Source organism: Choristoneura fumiferana, chromosome 21 (assembly GCF_025370935.1).
Source record: "Choristoneura fumiferana chromosome 21, NRCan_CFum_1, whole genome shotgun sequence".
Taxonomy (NCBI): domain Eukaryota; kingdom Metazoa; phylum Arthropoda; class Insecta; order Lepidoptera; family Tortricidae; genus Choristoneura; species Choristoneura fumiferana.
In genome coordinates, this window is record NC_133492.1 from 13,082,583 (window position 1) to 13,098,770 (window position 16,188).

Consider the following 16,188-nt stretch of genomic DNA (forward strand, 5'->3'; position numbering starts at 1 on the left):
TTAAAGTTGAGATATCCATGGATCGATGAAATAATTTAATGATAGAATAATATAAAAGGTAGATCCATAATAAACAAATTAAAAGTATGTAGATTAAAATTAAATAAACTAAAATAATAATTCTAAAAATGGCCCCTGCGGCATGATACCAAAGATGCTGGCAGCATTTCCTCGCTGTATCTTAAGACTGATGCGCTGAGCGAGGAAGCTGCCAGCTCTTCGGGGTCCTGTGGTATCTCTTGAAGAGACTCGATTGTATTTAAGTTGTCTTCAAATATACGAGTAGTTAGCAAGTCGAATTTTGGAAGGCCCCCAACAAGATGGGCCGACCATCTGGTAAAGGTTGGATGCAACAGGAACTAGTTGGATGCGGCAGCACGGATCGATCGTTGTGGACTCTTTGGGGGAGGCATGTGTCCTGCAGCGGACGGCTTTCAGCCTTAGGTCTTTCAGCTGATATGATAATGATGATGATGATTTTTTTTTATTCATTTCTGTAAATGCCTTATTCTATCGTCTTTTTTCTTACAATACCGATCGATTACTACGTTCTACGTTATTGTGTTCAATACAATCTATTTCAATCAATTCAATAACATGTCTAATTTATTCATAGAAAACTGTCATTTATTTACTCTCACGTTTAACTTATTTTCTCGCAAAAACTAAGGAAGAAACAATATAGGAAAATTAGATGGCCTGTCATTCTTTGCTTGGCTGAAATCCATTAATTTTTAATTAATTTAATTTTAACTATTTTTTGTGTAATCGGAAATAGAGACACATGTAGGTATGAATTTAAATTTTCTATTCAATTTTTCTAACTTCAGGGTGATCCGGTTAATTTATGACCGCCGCCAAATTCTGCCCGAATAGGGACTGCGGTAGACGGGCACGGGGATGCCCGTCCCCCGATGTTTGGGTCCCCGAGCTGGTAGGCGCACCAAGTGTTCTGGCGCGCCTACAACGGATGAGGCAGGAGACACAAAGTCCTGAAGTCGGGTCCACAAACTGGGCGACCGACGTGCTGCCGGGCATGATGCCGGGCAGATGCATAGAGTTCCTACAGCCCGGCTGCAAAACGACGATGAAAAGGAACACCCTGGGGTCTTTAGTGGGTTTACCGCCCCCCTGGAGGGGCGGGAATCTCACATAACCACCGGCCTTCCCGGGTCGGTGGCATCCATAAAGGATTATCCCCAGGCCAAAAAAAAAGTTGATTCGGGAGATGTGAGCAGGAGGGTGAATATTCGAGCGTTTCAACTGGTCGGTTAAACGTCATTCAATTACCATCCCACGCATTATTTCCACGTACTTATGCTAAAAATGGGGGTTTTGGGAATATAGTAAAAGTAGAAACGTAGCAGCAGGGGTCCACCGAAAACAGTAAACTTTGAAATTGTTCTGAGAAAAAAAGTTTGGGAACCTCTGAACTAAATGAATGGTTCGTCGTGAAACTAATACTATTTTTTACAATCGTACCGTCAGTACAGAGTTACCCTGTTTTGGGTTATTATTCGAGCATTTCATCCACCTCATTTTCGTGGTCACATAAGTTAAGATCACTTTCTTACTTGACATTAGGTACCGACGTTATAAAGGTTTCGGTCCTCCATCTTGTGAAAGAAACGTAACAGTAAATTCGGCATCAGAAGGTCAGCTTGCGTTCCAAATTTGAGTGACCAAGCGAGTTGGTTGACCTCAAATGACGATCCGCCGTGCTCGCCTATGATTGGCTTTGGAACTTGGAATAATGAAAATGAAAGCCATAACCTTTCTTGTGATTTCGGAACTTGTATCTCGGTGATAGAGTTTGTTTTTGTGGCAAAGTAATTGATGCTTGGTTGGTACTTAGGAATATTGAAGTTATTGTATTTTTTTTTAAGTATTAGTTTCAGGTTCTCATGTTTACGAAATTGTATCGGTGTCACATAAAATATTGAATTTTACTACTAATGATTTCCAACATTTCCATATATAAATATAGGTAGGTATATAAGTTATTTACTTATTTTGCTCTTTTCTTTTCTGAAAATGTGTACTTAATTGATTTGGTATAAATAAGCACATAATGGTGTTTAAATATTATTATATAGAAGTCCTGATTCTAACTATTGTGATGTGATTGACATTATTATGTATAAAATATAAGAATTCTTATTGGAAGCACGTTTTATACCAACTTCCTGGGATAAAAACGACTAATATAATATAGGTATCAACTCTTTTATTTAAAATTTTACAATAAAAAAATTAAACACTAAAATCCCAAACTTAAGTACATATAGTATGCCAATAAAGATGATAAAACGGATGAAAGAGGAACAAATATTTTTCATACAATTATGATAGTTGCGAAGAAAGTGGTACCCTTGCCCTATTATTTTTGTTCTTTTTGTCGTATTCTACTTCAAAGTTAAACAATAAGTACTTATATCTGGGCAAAGGCTAAATAAGTGTTTTTCGGGTTGTTTCCACCATACGCTACGGTGTACAGTCAAAGAAAATGAATCACGTACCAGGCTGGAGCCATGGCGCTGCTTACGTCATTGAGAAGGTTCACGATTTAGTTTCTAGACTGTACGACCTAGAGCAGAGCCATTATTGAGTTGGCTAAACGCCCTTGAGGTTAAAATGTACCTAATGCAGGCAGATTTATTAGACAAGGAATTTGTTTCAAATCTTGCAAATTAATTTTGATCAATTTTTGGTGGTCGGATTAACTTGAAATTCGGTATACTTACATATTATTATGTTGGACAACAACGCAAGTGTAGTTAGTAAAAATTATAGTCAGCAAATGGTATATTTTTTATCGAGGGGACTAAAATAAGCCAAATATACCTACCCGAGGTGGTTAGCTTTCACTTCGATTGCGAGAAAAAATAGTCAGTTCAGTACCTACAAACGATTTAATCAAAAATAAAAATAATTATTTCTAAAGTTCGGCGGCAAAAAGATTATCAATTATGTCTTTTGCTCTTTGCTCGACATCATAACTTCACTATCACTTGAGGACATTGTGAAGATAATCAATAAAATATTTTTAATCGTTTACGATTTACGCTGTACCTACAACAATTTCAAAGTATTCGCGTTGTATTTTTTTCCAACCAGACACAGGCATAACAAACACCCATACACAAATGGAAAAATAGAATGGCGCCATCTTCTATGCGGAAAAGCATAGAACTAAGACCACCTAGACTAAGAACGTAACATTTTCGTCATGAAAATGGTCCACACAAATCTTATTTCTTGCAAGTAACCTGACTGTTTGAGTTCATCTAAGTCACTCGAAGTAAGTAAATAAAAAAATAATAATAACTTTTACTCCTAGGGACTAAGTACTCGCTTTACTCCCGCTCGTAAGGCTATTATTGACCTACTTTTGAGCATGAAAGTGAAAAAAGCTGTATTTAAAGATGTAATAATTTTTTATTATAATTTATTTATACACAATTAACATCACTTTGTCCATTTTAGTTAGATTGTTTTAGTTTAGTTGTTTTATTTTCTTCTTTATATAATTATACAAAGAATTAGAAATGATCAGATAGCTATAAATTATCCCTTAAGACACATATTTCTAAAATAATTGACCCACTCCGCCAACTACCTAATCATCAAATAAAGCCGAAATCAAAACTCAATAAAGACGAAGTATACTAAATTTAAAACACGCAGCCTTTATTCAATTATTATCTACAATGTTTGAGCAATCAAAACATACGTTACATATTTGTTACAAATACCGAATGTACCTAAATAACCCTATAGTTTGTATAAAAATGACCCATTTGACACGAGGTGAAATTGAACTTTATAACAGGAGAAGGTGCGTGTCAGACAACCTCCTCGTGTGCGCAAGAGTTGCGGTTCCCTTCTGGATCTATCCCGGGGGAGAGCAGCGCTTGGGCTTGTTCCTGTGTATCAGTCATTGATTTTCTGGCCAATTTGTGGAACCTCATTGGCTGATAGCTAATAACTTGACACGGGAATCATAACATAACCGCACAGGATTTTGGCATGTTGTTACTTAATTTTTGACATAATAATCAATGTATCTATTAATATCAATCAATGTATGTACCCCTTACGCAGCAGACAGAAACCCACAGAGACTGCAAATAAATAAAATAAAAAAGAACAATAAAGCCATTTGAGTTGTCAAAGTATTTTTTACCCGTCTTTTAATGATGGTTAAGTTTTAAACGATCTTTGAAAACAGTTTTAATCGATTAAAAAAATGTAAACAAAACCACATCGGTACCTAACCTTTTTATATACGACACAAATACTGATTAAATGCACGCATATACTCTGGAAATACAAAAATTCAAGGATTTACATCAATGTTTAGAAGTATCTAGCGCGCGGCTTTTCTCGGTCATTTACTCCTCACATCAGTAACAAATAATAAAACTATTAACTATACTTAAAGTTAATCTAACGCTAGTGTTCTGAAGGAGCCAGGAAGGTCTTTGACTTGGTCGACGCGGTCGTCTTTGCAGTTCGAGGGTCTTAGGCTTTCGTCGACCGCCCAACGTTTGTCGTTAGTTAAGAACCAATCTCTGAAAAATAGGAGAGAAAAGAGTTGGATTAAGGTCTTCGACTAGGTCGACTTTTTTGGAAGGACACAAGCGATAATGTTACGCCAATTCTTTATTATTGAGAAGAGGCAGCAAGGAAGAGTAGTATTTGGGGACACCTTGGACAGAATGGCCAATTAATTTATATATTTTATAAATCTATACCTACAAAAAAGTAACATTACTGACTGAAAAGGAATAAGATGTCATCCCGCGGTAGAAGTTAAGTTCAAAATTTTCATCTCCATAGAAAAAAAACACGTGAAATGGTCGCTGAATTTTAATGAAAAAAAAAAAGAAAAACAAAATGAGTAAACTAGTAAAGTAAAAATTATTTAAATCAAAATTACTTTAAGCGGCTTTGTTAGATAACCAACGATTTGCCATCTCAGGATACATTCTGCAGGGCTACTACGAAACTCAAAACTCGAAGTTCGTGTGGTGCGGTCCCTGCTGTAGTAGCCCTGCTGAATCCCGCTATCAAAGATTCCCAACTTTAATAAGCTGCAGCATTCTCTGTATCTGTCGCTGCAAGGCAATTGCGATCAACATCCCATCGGAAACGTAATTATATCTAATGTATTATTGACATTGTTAGGTTAGGTTAGGTTCGCTCTGGTGCTCCACCTACCTCTTCGCCTCAATCTTCTTGATCCAGTACCGCTTGATCTGGTCTATGGTGCCCGCGTTGCCGCCGTACTCTTCGGGAAGAAGCTCCCGCGGAACATCTTTGTACAAACTCTCTGCTTTCGGCTCATGGAACTTTATCTGGAGAATAAAGAAGAAAAATTCATAAAACCCTTTTTCAGTAAACACTTGTTAAACCATTTAATTAAAAAAAAACTTATGCTTCTTTTTCTTGAGAAAATTCAAAGTTCCTTCGGGATGAAGACAATGTTACATTACAGTGAATACGTAGTCATTTACAACCATAGGAACGATTTCGCACTACGTCCGATCCGAATCGGTAAAAATCGGTCCTGAAAGGTAGTAGTTATTACTATTTTTACTTTTTTTATTTTTATGTTTACTTTCTTTTTTTTGTATAGGTATATTTAATATGAGTGAGTCTCACGGTAGTTTCATGTTCAAAATTACTATTTTTATGGTGAAATCGGATGACGGCAATCGGATCTAGTGCGTAAACAACCATAAAAATACTTTTACGACTGCTACGGACCGTATCGAATCGGACGTAGTGCGTGCGATACACTCTTAGTGCTAATGCACATGGCGTATTTTTTTCAGACTCAGACGAATCCAGTCAGTTTTTTTACTAGATTTTCGAGAATTGTCGGAGATGTAACGCGCGTTCAAAATCGCGTCACCTGCGACTAAAAATAACGCTGTGGATCAAAGTTTGGACTCCATACGAGTACATACCAACTTAGCGACCTCTGCCTTGAGGAAAGGTTTGCAGAGAGCGTGTATCTTGCCGATGTACGATGGCGCGTTGATGACGTGCACTTGCTTAAGTCTAATCGGCATGGCTTCCTGAAATAGAAAGGATATCGTTAACCCTTAAATGCACTGAAATGGACAAAATTTACTATCATTCTCATTCATGTGTGCACCAATATAATTACCATGCCGCTTTTCAGGGTCCCGTAGCCAAATGGCAAAAAAGGGAACCCTTATGGATTCGTCATGTCTGTCTGTCCATCCGTATGTCACAGCCACTTTTTTCCGAAACTATAAAAAGTATACTGTTGAAACTTGGTAAGTAGATGTATTCTGTGAACCGCATTAAGATTTTCACACAAAAATAGAAAAAAAAAACAACAAATTTTGGGGGTTCCCCATACTTAGAACTGACCCTCAAAAATTATTTTTTCATCAAACACATACGTGTGGGGTATCTATGTATTTTTTTCTAAACTGAATAGTCCCTTCCAAAGTGGTAAAATGTGTGTCCCTGTAACTTTTAAAATAAGAGAACGATAAAACTAAAAAAAATATACGATGTACATAACCATGCAAACTTCCACCGAAAATTGGTTTGAACGAGATCTAGTAAGTAGTTTTTTTTAATACGTCATAAATCGTAAAGTAGAGGAAACTTTTATATTATGTTACTTGCTGCTACGGAACCCTTCATGGGCGAGTCCGACTCGCACTTGGCCGCTTTTTCTCACTAGTAACACGGTAATTACACTTGAGTGCACAGATCAATGATACTTCATGACTGCCATCCTTTTCCCAGATTTGTGTACGGTAAAAAAAGTACGAGTGCTCGTCACTGTCCCAATAGTTGGCATCTTTAATCTTATGCCATTAGCAATAGAAATGACAGCAGGGTGTCGTCTATTGGGAATTAGCGTGTCGAGCACTTACCTTACTAAGTCTAATGTCGCTTTTGCGGGTGAATAAGTCATTAGGCAGGTACACAGATAAATGATAATGGCCGATAATGCTACAAGGTAACGACGACTACAAGATCCGAATGATAAACTTCTTTAAATTCTGTTAAGTTAAGGGGCTGTTTCACCATCCATTGATTAGCGTTAACTGACGGTTAAATGTGATGCCGTCTCTATTAGTTTTTTTCGAATAGACGGAGACGGCATCACATTTAACCGTCAGTTAACGCTAATCAATGGATGGTGAAACAGCCAGTAAATCTTAGTAATATTATAATGAAAATACGTACGGTAATTATAGCTAGCTGTTTAAAAAAACACTTAGGGGCTGTTTCACCATCCATTGATTAGTGTTAACTGGCGATTAGGTGTGAAGCCGTCTCTATTTGTTTTGTTCGAATAGACGGAGACGGCATCACATTTAACCGTCGGTTAACGCTAATCAATGGATGGTGAAACAGCCCCTAAGTAACTAATTATTTGAAATTTCTAATGTCTTAGTTGTAATGAATCTATCAACATAGTTTTCATGTTTTTTTGTCGTGCAGTGACAACTTTGAAAAACTTCAACATTTTGACAACAACTGTTGGTTGGTTTTTTAGAAAAATATGGCTCTGTCCATTGGAGGACAATTTTGCCAGTTTTGCCGTTGTACGGTAAAAAATTGTATAAAACGAAATATGAGAGGTAATGGTGGATGAACGATGACAGCGCAAATCCGACAACAACTGTTATTTCAGGGTTAAAGTTCACAATAGCTTTGTCAAAATCTTGCTAGTATTTTACATTAACTGGCGTTTTTTTCATTTTCGAAGCTAGTTGTTATTTTAAATAATATATTAGCTACTTTTTATGATGATACGTGTATATAACTATACTTGTGTTTTTCATCTTATTATTGATCAATGTTTGTTTCTAATTCCATAATCCATAATAAGAAGATGAATTAAACAGGTAAATATAATGAACAATTAATATCACGGGACACTTGAGTAAATAATAATTCGTAAATTTCACATTCCCAAGTTTCCTAATTAGACATTACCAAGTTAATTTAAAATGCTATGCAACGTAGAAACGCCGCGAGCTTTATGGATACTTGCGCCAGGAAAGGCGAGGGGCGCGTTTTCATTTGACCTTATAAAATTAATTTAATACCAGACATTTAATTGTACTACACATTGTAATTATTTAAAACATGCAAATTGACAGCCATAAAAAGTAAAAAAGTATTATATAATCCTCAAAAGTATACAAAACATGACTACTTGCGTTCATCCTGTTTAATGATTAAAGCTAACATTGTTCGTTTACGCTATAGCGTTTACTGATACATCGAAACAATGCATTCGAAACATAACATTCTGGTCGGTCATTATCCATCGCTACCAACAACAGCGGCTGTGCACTGACTTTATGATCCGTCTTGCGAGACATTCGCGCCTCCGTATTGTCAGGCTACCTTCTCAAGTCAAATATACCTTCTCAGGTCAACTCTATCTTCCAAGATCCATCCTGCCTGCCTACCCAAGTTAACTGTACTTTTCTCAATTAATTTTACCTACCTTAACCAACTGAGAAATTAGTAGATAAATTTGGAAAAAAATTGTTATAAATAAAAAAAAACCTTTTAAATTTTAACCAACTTAACCTTTTCAGTTGAACTCTACCTGGTGTGCCTGGACTTTATGAGCCATTTTACGAGAAAGTCGCGCCACCGTATTGTCAGACTCTACCTTCCCAAGTCAAATATACCTTCCCTGGTCAACTCTACCTTTCATGATCAACTCTTCCTACCCAAGTTAACTCTACCTTACCAATTATAGATTAACTTAACTTAACCCATTTTATCTTTCAAGGTGAACTCTTACTATGATACCAGTTTTTGAGAAGTTACGGCTTCTCGATCCTCTGACTCAATGCATTATTACATCAGCATAATTACTACTTTTGTTACCATTCTAAGTGAGCAGGTTAATGACAAACCAACAACAAAAAGTGATTATTTAAAATTTTTCAACATATTAACTCTAATTAGAATGCTCAGGACGTGAGTTGGGCTTTTAAACGACCTGCATAGGTTATTGAGAAACACGACCTCCAAGAAACTCGGCTGTATCTTGTTTTCAATATCTCGATGCTTCTGGATGTTACTACAATTTAATAATGGGCTTTGGCTACAAATATAATCGAAGAGATTTTATTACAACTTAATACATAAGTATACTTACGAAAAGATTTTTCCCCGATCTACTTATGTACATAGTAACGGCAGAACGGAGGTGTATGGGCTTAGGTTGAACGGTTGTTTGTTTTGTACAACGTAAGTAAATGTCCCCAATGTTCTTCTAAATGGTTTTACTAATTTAGTCAAGGTTATGTGTGAGATGAAAGTGAGATGGAAGAAGTGTAGATTCTGGACAAGTGTATCATGGTGTTAATTCGCCCGAAGATGCTATAAAATTTGTGTGTACAATAAATTAATGATCCTATCTTTCCCCAAAATGATTAGACCTCTTTAGACGCCAACAAGACGCCAACGGTTGTCAAAGGATGATTCATTTTCAGTCTGACACTTACTTGTGAGTACATCATGTATTTTCGCAGAACAGAGAGATTAACTTTGCCGATGAACTTCAATGAGACGTTTGCTGCGTCAAATATAGGTATTTCTCCACTTGGTATGTCGTCATCTTCTGTCAGTCGTGTGTCGGCCAGCATAAAGAATGTCTTCACCGCATCAACGAAATTGAAGAGATCAAGATCCGGGTTATTCAGGCGGTAGATGAAAATTCTGCAGTTCTCTTTTGTTTTGTTAGGAAGAGGCAGGAGGTCTCTGTAATAAAGAAACAAATTTCTTTAAATCTACTTTTTTGGCCATAGCTGAAGAAGAGCGCTAGGCTACATACCTCAGCTTCGCAGAGCTGCCAGCCTTTTCGGCTTTAAGTTAAACGTTACTTACTGTCTACGTTATTGTTAATTTGTTTATAAACCGAATAAACATACTATTTTTCCTTTCTTTTGCTGATAGCACTTGACTATTTTATGTTATCTCTACAAAACTTCTTAAAAGAAAAAGTTTCTCCAGCTATGTACGTGTAAACCATACTTAACATCGGGAAGAAGATGAAAGTGCAGAACCTAATCTAAGCCCTATAATACTATTGGTACTTCGTATCTTGCCCTCCCGTTTACGCTAATTTAATTTAATACGAGAGTGAGAGGGTCGGTAAGATACGAACTGGATTTTCGATTTTCTTAGTAGCCCCCTGTAACCCAGGATAGAGCTTTCTGGTGCCGCTCTACACGAAATGACTTCAGATAGAATCGGGATTAACGAAAGAAAGGAGAAGAATCACTAAATAATACTTGTTCTATTCATATTGGTTTCAGCTCTAATGTTTATAATTTTGATTGTATAGTCGAACGAGTGCTTCACCATTTTTGAGATTCCGTACCCAAAGGGTGAAAACGGAAACCCTATAACTAAGACTTCGCTGTCCGTCCGTCCGCACGGCCGTCTGTCACCAGGCTGTATCTCATGAACCGTGATAATTAGACAGTTGATATTGTCACAGATTATGTATAACTGTGGCAGCTATAACAACCAATGCTAAAAAAAATGTTGTAACAAAAAATTTACCGACTACAAAAAACCATGAAAATAATTTTCTACCAGTCTGAAGTCGGTGCCTTAGCACGAGACAGCAGGAGTGATTGAAGTCTAATAAATAAGAAGGTATGTAGGTGAAGCAGACGACTATAGGTCCACAGGTAGAAAGTTATTTTTATGGTTTTTTGTAGTCGGTTCAATTTTTTGTTATAAAATATTTTTTGACGCTTTTTAGTGTAAATAATCTAAGATACAATATTTAAATGTAAACTGCTCGACACCTTTTACGAAAGATTGCTTTTTCTGACGCAGAGACGTTCATTATTGAAGAGTCCTGGTGCTGCACCACCCGTTCCATTTTACCATATGCATTACGACGAGCATTAATTGCTTAGCAACTGTGTTGAGGTAATTGAAATTCAACCCGTGAAGTACTTGTTATTGCGTAGTAGCTCTGTTGGTCAAATGTGGTCTTCATTATCAGTTCCACTTCACTAAGTTATGATTTTTAAGAGCAAATGCACGAGTTACTGATAAATACATCCAAATTAACATAGGTGTCCCTACAATATTTGAAGAGTTTCCTCGATTTCCTTAAGATCTGATCATCAGATCCTAATTTGGTGCTTATGGGACCTAATTGAAGGCATTCCTAGACGAACGCAAAAAAAAATTCAAATCGGTTCATAAATGACGGAGTTCTGAGGTAACAAACATTAAAAAAAATACAACCGAATAGATAACCTCCTCCTTTTTTTGAAGTCGTTAAAAACAGAATAAATTAAATATTTAAGGGGGCTCCCATCGATACAAACGTGATTTTTTTGCCGTTTTTGCTAATGTCTAATGAATGTTGAATAGATGGTATGGAACCCTTTGTGCGCGAGTCAGACTCGCAAGTGGCCGGATTTTGTTTACTACTGTTTTTGAATCAGACAAAAAGCAATAAATTTGATTGTCACATTGGTAAGTGTAAGGTACCTACACCTGAAATTAAGCCTCAGGGTTGTAAGGAAATTTCTCGATCGATTACGCAAGTATTAATAACTATCCCGTTAGTATCCGCCATCTTTACAAGAAACTCTAGCAAATGGCGCCGCCTTTTTGTGCAAATTCTCGCGATTGGCATGCCTTATGGCAGAAAACCATAAAATTTTGAAAATTTTAGAAAAAATATAAATTAAAAAATGCTATTCATTCTATTTTTTGCGTAGGGTGTAGCATAAAAGCGCCTATGTAAATATTTTGTAAAATCAAGGAAGTCATAACAAAAGACTGAGTCGAAAATAACTTTTTATGACGTTATCTTTGTCAAATTGGTGTTAATTAAACTCTGACGCATGTATCACGTTTAACGTTTTATCTCCTAGTTTTATGACTTTACATACCTATTTACAATTGCAACTAGTCTCTCGACTGTTGTATTTTAGAGCTTCTAAAAAGCAGAGGATTGTGGGTGCAAATCCGGGCCAGCACCCTAATGGTTTTGCGAAATTCACTTCCCTTGAAATTTACCACAAACTACGATCAGGGAAAAACTTGTGAAGCAATTCAGTGGTGTGCGTGCGTGTCTTTAGTTTCCATTTCGGACTGGACCCGCGCGAGCGGAGGCCAGCGGGGCTACTACGAAATTCGAAAATCGAAGTTCATGTCGTTCCGTCCCTCTTACTCTCGTTTTAAATAATATAAGCGTCAACGGGACGGCAAGATCCGAAGTTCGAATTTTGAACTTCGTAGTACGGGACCTGTGTCGAGCTATGGGACATATATGTCCTGAGATAACGATAATGACTTACGTGATTTCAAAGCAGCGTCTAATCTCCGGTGCCCAGGGGTCCCGCTTGCAGAACAGCTCTGGCGCGTTGGACCGCACTGTGAAGAAGAGGTCGATGGTGCGCTTGGCTCGCTCGATGCTGTAGCGGCAGCTGTGCAGGAAACGCCGGAGGAGGAGCTCGTCTGCAAAGATTAATAACCTGCTTTAGGCTCTGTTTCCACCAGAGATGTACGAGGATGTATTACGAGGAGTGTGTTTTTCATAAAACAATTGAAACACTTCAGTTACCTCGCCTCGCTCCGCTCAGCTGTTTCCACTAGAGATGTGCTGTGTGACGCGTTTCTATTGGTTTATGAAAAATCATTCGTCCTAACACATCCTCGCACACCTTTGCTTTGGTGGAAACGCAGCCTGGTCTTTACGGAATCTCTAAAAGATAGCAGATAATCTAAAACAGTTACATATTTTCTTTCATTCAAAGTCAAAGTCAAAATATCTTTATTCAATTTAGGCTATAACAAGCACTTATGAATGTCAAAAAAAATCTACCACCGGTTCGGAAAAATCCATTTACAACATTATCCTCGTAAGGCCCAACGTCCTAAATTTTGGACGTACGTTAAAGCAAATGTCAACTTTTACTAATTGTCATTAAGGGGCTGTTTCATCACCCATTGATTAATTTTAATTGACGGATAAATGTGATGCCGTCTCCGTCTATTCGAACAAAAGAAACAGAGACGGTATCACATTTAACCGTCAGTTAGGACGTTAATCAATGGATGGTGAAACAGCCCCTAAGTTTCAAATTCTTATAATAGAAATTTGACGCAGGAGTTTAAGACGATCCCTAGAGCAGAAGCAATTTTATTTTAATTATTGATTTTATTGGTATTCGTGACAATTTCAGAATTTTATTTTTATATTTTTATTAATCTTATTTACACTTAACGATTTTAGTATCATAAATTCTTGTAACTTGACGTTTATGTAAATTAATGGAACATTATAGGAACTGAATGAATAAATAAACTAAAGTTAGGTGTTAAATTGGTATTGGTATCATATAGTATTTTTTTTTCTTATAATAATTATTTTGGCTGCAACTGAAAATCAGCGCTGTGGTTCGTCACCTCAGCATTGCAGACCTTTCGGCTTTATATTTAAGTATGTTACTTTGTTTATATGCCAAACAAACATTTTCTTTCTGTTATAAATGAAACACGGGCGTGCGGTAAGACTGCGTTTAATACACTCGCCAAAATACCCACTTGTATTATCATTAAAACCCAACATCCATCCACCATATTTTCTTAACTTAATCATAGGTTGACAAAGGAGATAAAACTATTCTAGAAATATTTACTATAGTCCACTCTAGGAATGTCCCTTAAAACTATATGCGAACCCCGCGCGACTCTAGTACCAATCGTTTCCGACTCATCGGCATTGGCTGGAACATTTTGGCCCGGCCCAGCAGTGGACTCTGGCAGGGTGGCAGTGTCACTCTGCCCGGCCACATTCATGCTCTGGTCTGTAGCCGAGTTTAATATCACCGCGCGAGAACAAAACCGGTTCGTCGCCACTTGTTATAAATGAAACACGGGCGTGCGGTAAGACTGCGTTTAATACACTCGCCAAAATACCCACTTGTATTATCATTAAAACCCAACATCCCTCCATCATATTTTCTTAACTTAATCATAGATTGACAACGGAGATAAAACTATTCTAGAAATATTTACTATAGTCCACTCTAGGAATGTCCCTTATGCGAACCCCGCGCGACTCTAGTACCAATCGCTTCCGACCCATCGGCATTGGCTGGAACATTTTGGCCCGGCCCAGCAGTGGACTCTGGCAGGGTGGCAGTGTCACTGTGCCCGGCCACATTCATGCTCTGGTCTGTCTCAGTACGCTCCTCCCTTGCAGTTACCGGTTCCTCCGACGTAGACTCTGGGGTCGATGGAGTAACAATATCCAACATGGGCCAATATGGGAAATCTCGGGGATAAAACGATCACGTAGCATCTCTTCTAAACTTGAGCCGAACTGGCAGTCTGTCGATAGCTGTCGAACTCGCGCCGCCCACCGAGTGAAACTTACGCTTGCTCCCTGAATCCCACTATGAAAAAAATGTCTTTCGGCGAAAAGTGACTTCTTCGGTAACAGATGCTTATCAATATTTGACACCAAGTTTTCGTACGACAACTCCTGCACTGCTTTTGGAGCAGTCAATTCGCGTACCAATTTATACGCGTTTTCGCTGAGTGCACTCAACAGTACAGCAGCACGCCTATCCGCTCCACTCTCGGTTTTACTATCAAGTTAGCAGTTAACCAAATATTAAGCCGCTCCTTGAAAACGCCCCAATCGTTTCCGATTTCGAAACTTGGCATATTCCCGACGTGCGAATTCATTATTTAGCCGAGTTTAATATCACCCAAAGAGTAGTATAATATACGGGGAAAAGAGAGCCCTCTCTCGTCTCATTCATGCAGACTGTTTTGAAGCGCCGTCTGCATTTCCTAACTAGTACCATTGATGTATATATCCATCCATACGTATAGCTATTAATAGTCACAGGTATTCTTTTACTTTACTGGATTTGCTTCCCAGCTCAAACCACATAAAAACTAAAAACAGGGCTGCAAAGAGAAGTGAGACCGCTTGAATTCAGTCTTCTTAAGTTTAAACCAGCCTCAATTTTCCGTTTGCAGCACTGTCTTTACTTTTTATGTGGACGATGTGCACGAGTTTCGATTGCAACGTAGCCATCTTGTTCCTTGTTGAGCGCGAATAGACGCCTGGCCTGACATAGAGGGTTGCTACACAAAAAATATTTGTAACGACTGAGCGGATGCAATTATGTGACTTTTATATTAGAAATTACAATACGATTGTCAATTTCGAAAATAAAGTTCATTTTTGCGGTAATTATCAACGACAAAATATTTTTTAATAAATAAAATTTTGTGATCTCAAGCTTTCAGTGACATCTATCTGAAACAAACGACAACAATCTTTTTTATTTTAAGTTAGATAAAGGAGATGGCGGCGCTATCGACATGAATTAGTACGGTATAGGCGACTGTCCCCCCCCTGATATCACCGCGCGAGAACAAAACCGGTTCGTCGCCACTTGTTATAAATGAAACACGGGCGTGCGGTAAGACTGCGTTTAATACACTCGCCAAAATACCCACTTGTATTATCATTAAAACCCAACACTTTCTTTTCTCTTTCCTTCTTTCTTTCTTCTTTCCACCAGAGATGTGTGAGGATGTGTTGCGAGGAATGTGTTTATTGTGATTTATGAACCAATAGTAACGCTTTATTTAACTATCCTCGCTCAGCGCAGCTCTAGTAGAAACAGCAGGGCTACTCTGAAACTGGAAACACGAAGACCCTCTCGCTCTCGTATTAAACAGTATAAGTGTCAGAGGGACCGCACGACCCGAACTTCGAGTTTCGAGTTTCGGAGTAGCCCTGCAGCTAGGCGGAGTGAGAATAGGTAAATGAAACGTTTCTATTGGTTCGTGACGAACGCATCGTCGCACAGCTCTGGTGGAAACCCAGCCTTATACGGTATCAGTGACTTCGCATTCGATCGATCATTAGTAGCGTTATTTTACTTGTATCCACTTAAATAGAGAGGCCATAATATTATCTAACTCGCACTCGGACTTAGAAACGTATCGCTTTCACCACGTCGTCCCATGGTATCTATAGACAAGGACGTTATGGATGTAAAATTTCGGATCTAGATGCGACATCTGTATATCGCACGCAATAATATTATTTCTGTGTCGGATACGGTTACAGATATGAAAATATTTCGGATTATC

The 16,188-nt window shown here is 37.9% G+C and overlaps 1 protein-coding gene across 1 annotated transcript in view; it reads right to left on the minus strand.

The window, feature by feature from the left end:
- Window positions 1-3,756: 3,756 nt before the first annotated feature.
- LOC141439740 (alpha-tocopherol transfer protein-like) overlaps window positions 3,757-16,188 on the minus strand; it is a 28,472-nt gene continuing 16,040 nt past the window's right edge. Inside the window, exons 3-7 of the mRNA XM_074104108.1 lie at window positions 12,363-12,522; window positions 9,534-9,789; window positions 5,976-6,086; window positions 5,224-5,360; window positions 3,757-4,574 (exon numbers count right to left, since the gene is read on the minus strand). Of these exons, the coding sequence (XP_073960209.1) occupies window positions 4,445-4,574; window positions 5,224-5,360; window positions 5,976-6,086; window positions 9,534-9,789; window positions 12,363-12,522 (794 nt within the window). The 3' untranslated portion in view covers window positions 3,757-4,444. The remainder of the gene's footprint in view (window positions 4,575-5,223; window positions 5,361-5,975; window positions 6,087-9,533; window positions 9,790-12,362; window positions 12,523-16,188) is intronic.